Source organism: Marmota marmota, unplaced genomic scaffold, assembly GCF_001458135.2.
Source record: "Marmota marmota marmota unplaced genomic scaffold, marMar, whole genome shotgun sequence".
Lineage (NCBI taxonomy): Eukaryota > Metazoa > Chordata > Mammalia > Rodentia > Sciuridae > Marmota > Marmota marmota.
Genome location: NW_026000026.1, coordinates 55,535,209 through 55,550,818, shown reverse-complemented (window position 1 = coordinate 55,550,818; position 15,610 = coordinate 55,535,209). Strand labels below are relative to the sequence as shown.

General features: G+C 39.6%; 1 protein-coding gene across 1 annotated transcript in view; it reads left to right on the top strand.

The window, feature by feature from the left end:
* Lix1 (limb and CNS expressed 1) overlaps window positions 1-15,610 on the top strand; it is a 55,659-nt gene that overhangs the window by 32,767 nt on the left and 7,282 nt on the right. The window contains exons 3-5 of the mRNA XM_015477328.2: window positions 2,302-2,442; window positions 4,555-4,650; window positions 13,751-13,828. Of these exons, the coding sequence (XP_015332814.1) occupies window positions 2,302-2,442; window positions 4,555-4,650; window positions 13,751-13,828 (315 nt within the window). The remainder of the gene's footprint in view (window positions 1-2,301; window positions 2,443-4,554; window positions 4,651-13,750; window positions 13,829-15,610) is intronic.

Below are 15,610 nucleotides of genomic sequence, written 5' to 3'. Positions count from 1 at the left end.
GACTTTGCTGCCTATAGCTACATCCAAAGTCTTTTTTCTTATCATTCAAACCAAGGAGAAAACCCAAACTATTTTCCACATATATTTTAGAACTCCAACTCTATTCTTTCCCTTAAATGATTATATTAGTTTTCCATCACTGTGACAAAATACCTGAGAGAACCAACTGAAAAGGAAAAAAAAGATTATTTTGGTCTGGTTTCAGAGGTTTTGGTCCATGGATAGTTGATTCTGTGACTTTTAGGCCTATGATGAGGCAGCAAATCATGACAGGAGTTTGTGGTACAAGAAAGTTGCTCACCATAGAGAGAAGAGTAGCTTGGTCCCACATGGCTGGGGACCAAGCCTTCAATATGTGGGTTTGGGGCAGCCTTTAAGAACCAAAATGTAGTAAGATCATATGGAAAATTACTCTGTATTGTGATTTAAAGTAGCTCCTCCTGCCCTTAAATATTCTACTTTATTAGGCCCATTCAGATTTTATTTTTTTAATTCTCCTCAGTGTCTTGTCCTGCCATTTTTGAGGTTTTATACTTACTTCGTCCATGCATTGACCATACAACAAACATCTCTAAACACTGACCCTGGGTTAGGCCCTGCCAAGGTCTGGAGGTTAGGAAAGAGGATGAGAAGAGTGATCAGTAGTCAATTACATGATCACTACACCATTTCTACTATTCTATGACGTTTGAGGGAAAATCACAGAGGACCTGGAACCTGATTTCAGAAGCCCCTAACTGGGTTTGTGGAGATGGGGAGGAGAAGCAGTCCTCTGGAGAACATATTTTGAGTGTTCCTGGGTAGGGCAGAGATGGTTAACATAGGGCGCATGGGGTAGAATTGAAGAAGGGCTTAAAAACTAAAGGTAGTTGGCTTAATTCTGTGAGTGGTACAGGTCCTTTAGGCTGTGAAACTGTGGAAGAATGTGATTATTGGCATCTTCCTTCTTCTTCCATACCAGTTATCAAGCAAATTCTGAGAATCTTACATTTTAGGAAGTAGGAGACTTGGATGAGAAAATTAGCCCCCAAAGTTCAGATGGTCCAGAGCTCAAAGTCACTGAGAGGAGCAGGGCTACCTGACCACCCCATTGGCAAGGGCTGGGGCCTGGCTTCCCCTCCTGGGACTTGTTGTGTACTAGTAGTTGTAGAATCTACAATCCTGGGTTCAGGCCATCACACTCTGGGGCCCAGGTCCATGGGATTCAGAGTCCATATTTTTATAGGCCTTTACCCATCTCTGGATACCTCAGATACACATCAAGCCAGAACTTGAAGAATAGGAATTTTTATCTGTTAAAAAAAGAGACAAGAGGACATAAAAAAAAAAAAAAGCAGGATATAGTAGGCAAATCGACGTGAGCAATGTGGAAGCTGGGCTAGGAGGATGGAAAGCAATAGTACATTTGGGCACACGGGTTAGAATTAGTAACTCATTTGTCTTAATGAGTTACTAATCATAGGCTGTCTGTGTTGTCTATCCATGGGAAAGCCAAAATACTACAAACCCAAACTGCATGAACTAAGAGCAAAGGGGAAAAGGCAGTCCTCAAGAAAATTGGAGAACTGATTCTAGAACAAAAGAGGAATGAATGCTGGAAAAGCAAAAACAGAAGATATTGGCAGCAGCACCTTTGCATGAGCCTAGATGTAAAAGACTATATGACTGGCCTGTTCTTGGAGAGTGCTGTCATGTGCCAGGTAGTCTCAATATTTGAACTGTATTATTTAATTGATTTTTTACTTCAATCTTGCTATTGTTTCCATTTTACAAAGGGGGAATGGAGACACAGAGAAACTAGTCAATTTGTTCAAAGTCTTACAACTAGTATGTGCTAGAGCTTGAACTCCAACCCCTGCAGTCTGACTCTGAACCCTGTGTTTTTGATCATTGTTCAAGAAACTCCAGTTTCCATGTTAATCTTCTTTCCTTACTTCTTTTCATTGAAATAGAGATTCAAGGAAGGTCCTAGTAATGAATTTAAATAACCTAGCCCACAATAGCAGCCATTACTCTCTTATTAGGACTTATTAACAGAGTAGGCAAAGCCTCTGATCCATAGTAGACATTGCGTAACTCTGCAATTCGACCAAAAGCCATCCAAGACAATCAAGACATTTGCATGCGCTCTACAACTAAAGGAAAATCTGCATGATCTTCAGGGAGATTAGCAATGGGTATGGAAGAACAGGTGCAGACATTGAGTGTATGAATAGAAATGTCCAGAGATTCACTGATGCAAGGATAAAATGGTGAGTTGCTGAATCCTTTAATGACTGCTTTTCTCCTTCCCTTCTCAAGTGCTGCTTAAGTAGAGCTGAGGCCAGGCGGGATGCAGCAAAAGTGGCCCTAATCAACTCCCTCTTCAATGAACTGCCTTCTCGCAGGATCACCAAGGAATTCATTATGGAAAGTGTTCAGGAAGCGGTGGCCTCCACCAGTGTGAGTACCATCAGGGGAGGGATGAGCTGGCCTCACTGAGAATACCAAGGAGGCGTTTGAATCTTGGGAGATGCTAAAGTGAGCAGATTCTTAGTTTAAAAATTGCACGGGTTAAATTTTTACCCACTGAATCATTACTTTTCAGCAAAAAGAATACTTGGATTAGAAATTGTGAAATTGGAGCTGGTTTTCCACTCCACATCCCAGTAATATTCTTTTTTTTTTTTTTTTTTTGTACTGGAGATTGAGCCCGGTACTGCTTTACAAATGAGCGATATTCCCAGCTCTTTTTATTTTGAGACAGGGTCTTGCTAATGGCTGAAGCTGTCCTTGAACTTGTGATCCTGCTGCCTCAGTCCTCCAAGTCACTGAGATTACCACCACGCATGGCTCTGTAATATTCTTAATTTCCTTGGTCACAATTAATCAAACTTTACATTAAGGTAGATAATTTCATCTACCTTTATTTATTTATTTATGTCAAAGTCAGCCAATGTGGGGCTCTATAATCTGTATTTTTAAGAAAACACTATTTAAACAGTCAACCTGATACATATTAACTGTTATAATTATCATATTTAATATCAATTTATTTCTTTCAGAGAGCTTAGAAAATTTTTGTGATGGACACAATTAAATATGAAGTACTTTAAGAGCAAAAACCCTTAGAAATTTAAATAAGGCATTCTCTTAGCAATTCAGCACTGAATTATTAATTGCCCCATGAATGATTTGGAGGTCCTCACCCCCATTACCTCCAAACTATAAGCCACAGAGGAAGCCTTGGGCCCCCACCTGTGACAGGTGTTTCTCTTGAGTGTGCTTGAAGGCAGGAATTTGGCATTACCAAAGGAGTAGCCAACTTTGGTTTGCATTAGCATGCATAAACCCTATCTAAGGTTTTCCTTTCATTTGCCTCAATCTGATTAGAAAGCTATCCTTCTGTAAAAGCTGCTGTTATGAAGGAGACATCATCTGACTATCATGGTCCTTTCCCCCTCACAAATGCTCTTATCACATAGAGGAGATATTTGAAAGGGGAAAGGGAAGAAGAGCAATTGACCTGCCAGGGAGAAGGCAGGGAGCTCTGCACTATATCTGGTCTAAGGATGAAAGGAAGCCTTTATTTTCCGGCTCTGTAAATTTCAAGTGCCTTTGAGGAAGAGAAGCTAGGAAAATGATGCCTGATTTATATAAGTGTGGAATTTACTCAGGAGCAGGGAGGGCCCTCAGTGTAAATGTAATTTATCATTTTTTCATGGAAATTTCTAAAGAAAAAGAATATATATGGCTTGCAGGCTTCTGCATGGATTTCCTCTGGGATATTTAAAAAGCCAACATAAATATTTCAGCAGCAGTGTGTTAATGTTATTGCATTCAAAAGCTATAAATTTGCTGCTATCTGATGCTGGTCGCTGTTTGCTCAGCCTCACAAGGTCGCCATTGCCCACCTTCCTTAGAATTCAGGCCATGGGATATTGAAGGAGGCCTGCATGCCATTCCAGAGCTTATGTTAGCTTCTTAGCACCACTCCCCACAACCACACTGAAAGGGAATTTCATTTCTACCTATCATTCACCCACCTTGTTTCCTAAAGATTAAGTGGCCCGAGAGTGAAAAACTATCAACCAAGATCCATGTCTCCAGTTCAAATGCCAGCATATTATAAAAGCTCCCCCTAAGAATTATGGCAATAAAATGTGAATGGTCCATGCAGTTGGAGAATTCTTCAATGTCAGTTACATAATCTTGCCCAGGCTGTCAGTGAAATCAGAGCAAGGTCAGTGCTTTGAGAGTTCAGAAAGCAATGAAGTCACCTCAAAGGGCAGTCACACCAGCATTAACACCACCAACAACTAAAACCCTATGCAATGATATGGGAAATTCTGCTTTGGAATTACTATTCTGTCAAGTGTATAATTAGTTAACATTCGAATCAAAAGCTAGTTTCAAGTTGATTATAAAATCTTCTTTATTCTGAATTAGGGTAAGATTAAGGATTTTATCCAAAATCAACTGTGACAGTTGATTGTAAACTTGCTGTGTGGCCACAGGACTGATCTCTGGTCACTCAAATAAGTAACATTTTCTTTTTCTCCTTTCCTTCCCAAGGGAACTTTAGATGATGCAGATGACCCGAGCACGAGCATTGGAGCCTATCACTATATGCTGGAGTCAAACATGGGGAAGACCATGCTGGAGTTTCAGGTACCTGACTTCCTGATTATTCTATCCAGAAGCCTGGGAGAGATGCAACTCTCATCATTAACATCTCCTATTCTAATAACCTAGTTCTCAGCTGGGGGCAGTGGTACATGCCTGTAATCACAACAACTCATGATGCTGAGGCAGGAGGATCTCAAATTCAAGGTCAGCCTTGGAAAGTTAGTGAGATCCTGACTCAAAATAATATAACAAAGGACTGGGAATATAGCTCAGTGTTGAAGTACCCCTGAGTTTGATCCCTAGTACTGACTGAAAAAAAAAAAAAAAAAACTATTTTTGTTTAATTTTCCCTTTCTTGAGTCCAACACCATGGCCCCATTTTAGCCACACTTCAGTGAACTAAAACAAAAAGCAAACAAGGCAAAATTTTCACTTTTATGGAGGGAAGTAAAAGACTTAAGTCTAATATGTAGGTGAGGAACATGGCAGTCTTACTTCCCTGTAACACCCCACCAGCTTCTCAGTACAAAATTTCCCTTAAACCAAATCAAATTTAAAATTCTGGTTGTACCCATCTAGCTTATAATTTTCAGACACCATAGAGGAAGTTTCCCACAGTGTACACTGAAAGATACCACTTCAATTATAGTATCTCTGTTATATAAGGACTGCCTCTTCCTATCATCAACCAAATCAAAGAAGTTAACAATCTGTTACCGTTTTCCGACCACTGCTGACCAGCAACAACAGAGCTGAGGAGCTTGCTACATTACCTATTGCAGATGGTCCCCTCTTTATGACATTGCAGCTTTACGATGGTATAAAAGCATACCTGAACAACCATTTTATTTTTTCCTTTCAGTATAGTACTCAATAAAATACACTGCATATCCAATACTTCATTATAAAATAGGCTTTGCATTAGATGATTTTGCACAACTGTAGGTTGTGTTTTGAGCATGTTTAAAGTAGGGTAGGCACGTTTAAGGTAAGCTATAACGTTCAGTTGGTTAACTGCATTTTTGACTCAATGGCACTTTCAACTTACAATGCACTTCTCAGGATATTACCCCTGTGGGAAGTCAAGGTGCATCTGTATTTGCAAAATAAACACTTATGTTAACAACAATGAAAATAGTATTAATAAGTAATGCTTATTAGATTCTTTCTTCATCTGATGAGATGATTAGCACTTAACTAATGTTATCATAATTCAACTCTCGCAACAACTATATGAAGTAGCTATTATTATTATCTTCATGTTATTGCTGAAAAGAAGTTTGTCATAGCTTAGCAAATGGCAGAGCTAGGGTTCAGACCCAGGATGTCTGATCTCTGAGCTCACATGCCTGACTCTTATACGATACTGGGATGGACAAATGAAAATTCAGTGGGGATCAGGTAGGAAATATGTACCCCCCTAGAAAATGAAACTTGAATGTAGTCGAACATTTCAAAACATGCAATGATGCTAGAAAACAATATGTAATATTACAAACAGGAGACTTTATCCCCAGTAATTCTATTTTCTTAGGTTAGATTCCAAGAAGTAACCAGAGATTACAAAATTAGATCCAAGAAGCAACCAGAAATACAAAATTTCATGGACAAAGTGTGAAAAAAAAAAAAAAGTTTCATCATGGTAAAATTTACCAGGGTGTTACAGCTGAGGCCTGAAACAATCAACTTTCTAATACCTTCTTCATACATTTCAAATCTTTCTCCAACCAATGGCATAGCCATGTCTCGTGTGTACACATCCCTCCTGCTGTTTTTTTTTTAATCAATAATTTTCTTTATGAGTTGCCCCTGTGACTGAAGTAAAAATACTCTTTCTTCCTTTTGTCCTTGATCTTGGTCATCTAATTTTCTCCTTTAGGGGACATGGTGTTGCTGACTAGGGAGCCTTGGAGTCTACCCTGTGGAGCAGGCAAGGGCATGTGTTAGCTCTGGTTCTAGCCCAGACTCTGGGGTGCGCTGACTGGTTTTAGTCTTGCTCTGTTCCTTGCTGCTCAACCTGTTCCTTCATCTGGGTGTAAGTCAGGGACAATAATAGCACCACCTCACACTGCCCAAGTGAGAATCAAATGGGACATTAGGGGAAGAGTTCAGCACAGTGTCTGGCACGTGGCAAGTGCTTCCTGGGGGTCAACAACGTTACTCTATGTCTTTCTGGAGGACTGCTTTACTGAAATGCCAGGAGTGGCTAGATGGATTCCCTTGACAGCCCTGCCTAACCTAAAGCTTCAGATGTGGAATGGCCAAGATGACTGTGAGCCCCTGCTGCAGGATAAAAAGGTGCAACATCAGAAGGTCCATTTTTTTATAACAACATAAAACTAAACAAAAAATTAAAAGGGAAAAGAATGGCTCAAGAGAAGGAATTCACATTTTTTAAGATCATATAGTCCTGTGTGGGAAGCCTATCACTTACCATCTGGAAGCTTGCCCATTCCGAGACTCAGTTTTCTTATCTTATCTTTCTAATCTATAAAACATTAATGCCTACTTTAGATTAAATAATGTGACATTTATAAAGCACATAATATAGAACTGCCCACATGGAGGAAAACAAGTTTTTTTAAAAAATTCCTCCCTTTACACCCCATCAAAGAATATTGCACTTCTTTTATTATAAAATGAACATTTCCTGCCCCACTACACAATACCTTCCATGTGATTTACTGGCTCTATTTTCAGAAAAATCGAGAATGATTTTTAATGTGATTGGGTCAGTTTGCCAAAGATGGGGAAGTGAGGATTTTTAAAAATCTGAAAATTCCTTCCAAGTACTGTGAAAGGCTTTACTCAGCCTCCTTTTAGCAATATTTTTATTGCCTTGCTTTGGGCTGTGTTTTCTGTGTGGTCTATGTAATAGGGCATTTTAATATGTGAAATAATAATTTGAATCATATTGTGGAAATGCTTCATAAATTCCCATAAAAAAGACTGGATACAGGATGGGGACAAAGGAAGAGGAAGATGTGAGGACAGGGAAAAATCCAAGCTCCCTCTCCACAGGAGAGAGTCTGGCAACCCTGGAGGAGGACCTGTGGAGCACATCCCTTTTCCTTCCGCCTACCTGCTGGGGACCAGAATGTTCCTTAGTGGCCTAGGCTAAATGTATCAGCATGGGTCTGCACATAATGGGAACTGACTCTAGACCTGGGCTGTTTCTGCAGAGACGCAGCAATTCAGTCCCCTGGTGGGTCATAGACATGTGTTTTTATCTAGCTATGGATGGCTATGCCATAGAAAAACAAGGTTGGTGTCTCCTGACTGCCCTCGGGCTTTCAGGGGGCCCGTGCTGCAGCCAGCGCTCAGAGGAAACATGATAGGCCTCTGCTTACCTTCACTTCGTGGGAGGGAAGCAAGGGAAGTCAGGGCTGCTTGTTTTAAGGTAACCTTGCCACAGAGAAAACTGCCTGCTGTTGGGGGTGGGGAGGGCATGGGGCAGCAATAGTCGCTGGGTCTTGTCAAGGTCAGATTCTAGGCAGACATTGACTGAAGCTGGTTAATATATTTATTCTGAAGCCTAATGCAATCCATGGAAGAGTTGTTTATTTACATCTTTGCTAAATTCTCCAGGTCGTCTTTTAAAACCTCATCCCATAAACAAATTTCCTCTTAAATCCATTCTCTTGGGTGGGGAGATGGTGCCCACCTGTTTTTCAAGTTCTCCATTTACAGTGTTTGTTTTTCTTATTTCTGATGAATCACAGAACCGAGCCAGTCTTTCAGACAAAGTTCCAGAGGGAAAGGGTGAGCATTTTCTCCCTGACAAAGTAGCCGAAAAATCAAACATCATGTCTAATAGGAGGCAACACCAGGCAAAACTGTGAGCACAGAGCCCGCTTGTTGCCAGTTTAAATGGAATGAATGAAAAATAAACCAGGAAAGCTGTTATTGAGAGCTGCAACTGCAATTTTCCCTGAAGAGGAAAGAAAACACAGGATTTATTCTCCATTCAACTTTAATTCTCTTTGCTAACCATGACCCCAGCTATGTAATTTGCAGGGCCCAAGACAAAATAAAAATGCAAGGGTCTTTGTTCTAAAACTATTAAGAAGTTTGAGACTGAAGCATGTTAAAGTTTGTTAAGTTTGAGACTGTAATATGTGCTGAACGCTGTGACTGCATAGACCTCACACTCATGAAGCAGGGCTTCCTTCTGACAGACATATGAGAAGGGCCCTGACTAGGGTTAGGTGAGTGAGGCATTTGTCTGTGGCACAAAATTGTAACAGACACTAAAAATGATCAAGGTAGATAATGTTATAGTGTAATCTTTTAAAAACTCAAAAGGAATGTAAAAAAACTTCTAATAAGTAAAAGATCAAAATCTTAAACAAAAGACTCTAAGTGTGCATGAATCATCTCACTCAGTTTACACATTTCTTCGCCTATCTCACCCTAAGAGGCCAGCTTCTGATTGTCCTGTCAGTCTAGCCAGGCTGCTGGGCTTCTAGATTATCCCATATAACAAACACCAGGACATAAAAGACTTCAGGGAAGGGCTGCTGTTGTGGCTTGCCCCACACATGTGAGGCACATTGGGTTCAATCCTTAGCACCATAAAAGTAAATAAACAAAACAAAGATTGTGTCCATGTATAACTAAAAAAAAAAAAAAAAAAAAGACTTCAGGGAAGAGCAGGACAGGATCTGGTGGAACGGACAATACTAACTTCCTTTAGGGTGACAGGACTTCTCCAGGTAGAAAGCAAGATGGCAAGCATCAGGCAGCGAGGAAGCATGGTGGGACTAGAAGAGATTTCTCACAAGTCCACAGCAGCCCTCTCCCCATCAGTCTGCAATCATGCAAGGATCTTTTGGGGCTGAGCATGTTGTCACTCAGCATCAGGAAGATAGTAAATTTCATCTTATGAGAGGAAATATGACAGGAAGAATAATGATGATGAGATTACTATCTCTACAAAGGAGGACCATTCTGAGGTCAGGATATAGTGTAAGAGGGTGAAAGGAGGTCATTTTCCCTAGAGAATTTTAGCAACCAGAGCAACATTGAAGAGGCAGCTGTGTTACTGAAGTGAAAAAGAGCTGCCTGGTGATGGGATCATGATTCAGACAAACCAGAGAAGGAATCTGGAGGCAAAATGGTATAATCATCTTTAGGAAAGTTTGTGAGAGATGAAGGTTGTCAAGGGGCATGAGAAAGGTTTCCAGTTCTGTTCACAGTGTCGTTGTGGATTTTAGAATCTTTGGGGATTTGCAGATTGGAATGACCTCAACTCATCTGGAAGAGGCAGCCCTTAGTGGTTAGATAAGTATGAGAGCCCAGAAGATCTTGGAGGAAGAAGAGTACATATTTTTAGGCAACAACTGTCAGAGGATGAATCAAAATGCCTATTAGCAACAGTCTGTTTCTCAACTGGACTATAGGGATGATAGGACAATACCAAGATGATACTAGAAACCACAAAATAATCTAGTATATCTCTTAGTTGTCAACTTTAGATAGGGGCTGGGGTGTAACCTTGTAGAGGTCTTGCTTAGCATGCTTAAGACTCTGTGTTCAATCTCTGGTAGCGTGCACACACACACACACACACACACACACCCAAAAAAAAAAAAACTTTACATAAAGATTTGGAGTGTGTGGGGGTCAAGTGGAGGAGTGGAATGGTATTTGTCTTCTTAAAAAATGGAAATTCACAGTGCTCAAGTAGATTCTTTATTAAACTTGAAACCAAAAGGGTTTTTCTATTTACAAATATCTGCCCTCCTATTGCATCATAGATCCTGTTCCATATTACAGTACGCACAGTTTACATTCACTTTTATGGTTACAAAGTATTTATGAGTAGATTTGGTGGGAAGGGTAGCACATATTTACCAGCCAGAGTCACTGAGGCTACTTTGATGGAAAAATGGAGAAGCATAGCAGTGAGAGCCTCATTAGGCAAGATTTGAGTTCTGGAATGAAGCATTTCCACTTTTCCATATTAGTGTACTGATGCGATGGTGTGAAAACCTAGATGGTGTCCAGGAGAGAAGAGGCCATGAAAGGGTGGCTTCCCTGGATATTAGACCCAGGACCCCAGGAAGATAATGGGGTCTCTGGAGTGAAACAAGAAACTTGCTTGATATTCATATTGCATTTTTTATTAATAGAAACTAAAGTTTTTTTTTTTTTCATTTACTATGGCTCTTTGGGCTCCCAAGATACTTATTGTTCAGTGGAAAACAGAAAAGAGAGCCAAACTTGATCTCAGACTGAAAAGAAGAGAAGCACTAAATTGTAATGGCAAATTTAAAGTAAGACTAGATAGAGCTACTTACTCCTCCCATAGTTTTATAGCTTTAAAATTTGCCAGACAATTATAAGATGCCTGAAATCTAAGACTAAGTATGTGTCTCCTGGTTTTCCTAATGAAAATTTTTTCCTGAGTAGGCGGAGGTAAAGACAGTCAAAAAAAATGTCAGCTTTTTGTATAAGTAAGACATCTGTCTAAATGTTCTTTTTCATAACCTTTCAAGAACAGGAAATTTTTAAATTGTGTTGAGTAATTTTCCAATAATTATGTGGCTGTGTTTTATGCTATTCATCCTAAAAGATATCTCTCTGGCGAAAACAAAGAAAAATAAATAAAAATCCCTCTATAAGTGAAACACAGATAACTCTGGTGGAAAACTTCTAGCTCTAACTACATTAGGAAAATAATACTCTTCAGTATGTTGTTACATCTTAGCTTGCCCTTGATATCAGACAGTGAAAGGGAAAATGGAGCTCCTGTAGAACTTAATGCCATCAGATGTGGAAATGTTGACTTGTTTTTTCTTTTCTTTTCTTTCTTTTTTATTTTTATTTATTTATTTTTTAGTGTGTGTGTGTGTGTTGACATGTTTTAATGTCAATTCAACTTGATTGTCCGCATTTTGAGGCATTTTTGACTGAATTTATAAATTTAGAGATGTTTACAGTTTTTCTGTAGTTTGTCCATTGTCTGTTTTATATCGTCATAAGATAAAGTCACAAAAAATTTAAAGATTTAGTTGGCTTTTATTTGCAATCCTAGAATCGGGCAAGAATTCCATAAAATAGGATACGTATTCTGATGAGCTAAGTAGCAAAGCTTGAATTTATAGGCAGAAAACAGCTAAGGAAAGCAGAAACAGAACCAAAAATAGATTGGTTGTTTCAAAGTTAATTTCCTCTTAAAGGTTAAAGCAGGGACAACCTCCTTATCATGCTGGGATCCCAGCTACAACTGGAACTTGGCTATTATCACTTTCTTCTGGTTTCTTGGAAGATCAGAAAAACAACTTAGCTTCAGCTCCATGACATGGAACATTAGCATGAGTGACTACATTTTGGTTTGGTCTGTTAGACCCACTGCAGGAGCTCAGTCAAAACTAGTGGCCCCCTGTAAATTTTATTTCATAATATTTACATATTTAGTTTGGGCTTAAACTCTTAAAATTTATTTATTTTTCTTTAATAAGTTAACATGGTTACATGATTCAAAATTCAAAAGGTTTTCTAAAAGATTAGAAGAAAGAAACCCTCCCACTCCCACCTCTCAGGCATACATTTACCCCTAGAAACAGCAAGTGCTACCAATTTTGTTTCAATTTGGTTTTTGGTACTTGGGATAGAACCCAGGGATGTTTACCACTATATTCCTAGCCCTTAACCTTCTCCTCCTCTTCCTCTTTCTCCTCTCTCTCCTTCTTCTTCCTCTTCTTCTCCTTCAAGACAATTTCTTGCTAAGTTGTTAAGACTGGTCTCAAACTTGCCTTCCTCATGCCTCAGCCTCCCCAGTCATTGGTATAACAGGTATCTGCCACCATACCCGACCAGATTATTTGTTTGTTTGTTTGTTTTACTATTATTATTTTGGTTCTGAGGAATGATCTCAGGGCCTTACACACATGATAAGCCTCTCCCACCTGAACTATATCACCAACCTTATTACCAGATTCTTTTGTATTTTGACAGAACTCTTCCAGGCAGTTACATGTTAATGTGTACAGAGGGAGCTTTTATTCTTTTTTTTTAAGTAGGTACATTTTTTTAACCTTTATTTACTTATTTTTTTAATGTGATGCTGAGGATCAAACTCAGTGCCTCACACATGCTAGGTAAGTGCCTCTGCCACTGAGGCACAACTGCAGCCCCTCTTTATTTAACAAATAGTAGCACAGACTACACCTGTTTGCACTTTGCTTTTGTTTTGATGATATACCATGGAATTCTTTACATTAGAACTTAGAGAATGTTCTCATCCTTTTTGTATGTGAAGTATTCAGTAGTGTGGATTTGTCATACTTTATTTAAACATTTCTTAAAAGAAAAAAAAAGAACATTTAAAATTCTCCCAATCTCTGACAATTTCAAAAAAACAATACAACATCTAACCTTGCCTTTACATTATTTCTCAGATGTGCTGGTATATTTATAAAACGTTTTGGGTGTATGATTATTAGAGCATATTGTCAGATCAGTCGGGGCAGGCAATGGCCAAAGGAGGCAGATTTAAAATGACTGCTGAACAGGCTTTATTGAGATATCACTCCCGGGCGGAACTCGATCAGACCCACAGAGGGGACAGGGGAAGGGTCTGAGGAGAAACTGCGTGGAAGCTTGACAGGACTGGACTTTTATGGGGCTTACAGCAGGAAGGGAAGGGCTTGGGACAGGAAAAGGTGTTTCTAGGGTCCCTTGCCCCCTTGGAGTTGGTCAGGGGAGTTGGCTGAACTCCAGGATTGGCCAGGGGGTGTCCTGTTGATTGACAGGCGTTAGTCAGGAGATCTGGCTGATTGACAGGCATTTCCGCCAGCATCTGATTGATGTTCTTTTCCGGTGCGGGCTGCTTTGTTCTAAGTTGCCACTAAGTCGCCACCAAGTTGCCGCCACTGACCTAACACATATGACTTTTCATTGTTGAAAAATACATGTCAATTATTTAGTTACTGTGTTATGAAAACACAGATATAGAAAGGGTGTGAAGGATGAATTCTCCAGGAGCCTGGGGACTCTACTCTTTGAAAAGTCCCAAAGTATTATGACAATATTGTATGTTTCCCTGATACTTTGGGGGATCAGAATTATGCCCTGGTCCTCTCTTGCAGATGGACACTTCTGCTTCACAACTAATGACAGCTGTTCCATTTCATAGGAGCTGATGACCATTTTCCAACTACTGCACTGGAACGGAAGTCTAAAAGCCCTTCGTGAAACAAAGTGTTCTCGACAGGTGAGACTGTTCAGTAGGTTTACTCTGTATGATAAAGCAGATGGCTGGTTGTCATCTTCCTTAATGTAGATTATTTGTCTACTTAAATTTTGTAATTATTTATCAAGAGTAGAGGGCACATGAAGAAATATATAAAACAGTCTGAATATATGAAGAATGTTGGCTGGACTTAGGACTGATATAAATACCTGTACTGAATGTCAAATGCAGCCATCATTGACAGACTTGGTCTCCGAGTTAGATGCAGAATCTCCTCCGGCTTGGTGCCTTCACAACCTCCAGTGCAGAAAGATGTTGAGACTCACTGTCTGGAACATTCTCACTGCCAATAGGCAAAGGTGGTTGTGGTTAGGGTATCCCCACCCCCACCCACTAAAAGTTCCCAGTGGACTACAGAAAGAATTGTAAAGTTGGACAAGCTGGCATTCAATCACCTCAGTTTTTTGGCAGTTCTTCCTTTTTCAGAGACAGGGTCTTACTCCTTCTTCACTACTTATGAGAAGCACCCTTTCCCCCTTGTTAAAAGCAAATGTAAACCCTCTCCTGTATATTAATGGTCTTCACCTGCTGGCCTCTGGGAGATTTATCCTTTCTTTACCCACCATCAGAATTTGAAAGACGGCAGTTTATTTTTGAGTATTTCCTAACAGGAATTTGTATGAGGAACAAAGCCTCTATAGTCAGCAAGTGGAGGCTGAATGTGAAAGTTTTCCTGTGCACTGCAGCCCCAGGAGTTTTCTGTTGTTCTTTGCTTAGAAAGCCTGGTTTTCAAAATGTCAAAAATGGAAAAGAAATGAGTAGCTGACAATGGCTTTGCCTATTTTTTTTCCCTCTTTCCTTTGATTTTGTAAGAGGCCTTTGAAATATGCTGGGTTGGTTATAAACACTTTTCCATGATTGTTTTTAATTTGTTAAGGTCATAAATAAATACCATATGTTTTTGAAAATAAAAATAAGCAATGCATCTACTCCATACAATCAAACCTATACATGACAGTAGGATGTGTTAACAATTTTTTTAACAGAATAATTGAAGGTAGAGGCTGGGGTTGTGGCTCAGCAGTAGAGCACTCACCTAGCACGTATGAGGCCCTGGGTTCAATCCTCAGCACCACATAAAAACAAATAAACAAAATAAAGGTATAGTGTACAACTAAAAAAAAATTTTTTAAAAAAAAAAGGATTGAAGGTAGTGGCTAAATCATTTCCAAAGCAAGAGACAATATACCACGAAGCTATCATTATCCTGTCAATAATGATAATGTCTACATTCCATAATACATTTTTATTTTTTTTATTTTTTTTTTTTTTTAAATTTTTTTTATTGTGGGTTGTTCAAAACATTACAAATTTCTTGACATATCATATTCCACACTTTGATTCAAGTGGGTTATGAACTCCCACCCTCACCCCATACACAGATAGCAGAATCACATCAGTTTCACATCCATTGATTTACAAATTGCCATCCTAGTGTCTGTTGTGCTCCGCTGCCTTTCCCATCCTCCACCCTCCCCCCTCCCCACCTCCCTCCTCCCCTCCCCTCCTCTCTCTCTACCTCCTCCACTGTATAACCCTGAGGGTCTCCTTCTATTACCATGCAATTTCCCTTCTCTCTCCCTTTCCCTCCCACCTTTCGTCCCTGTTTAATGTTAATCTTCTTCTCCTGCTCTTCGTCCCTACTCTGTTCTTAGTTACTCTCCTTATATCAAAGAAGACATTTGGCATTTGTTTTTTAGGGATTGGCTAGCTTCACTTAGCATAATCTGCTCTAATGCCATC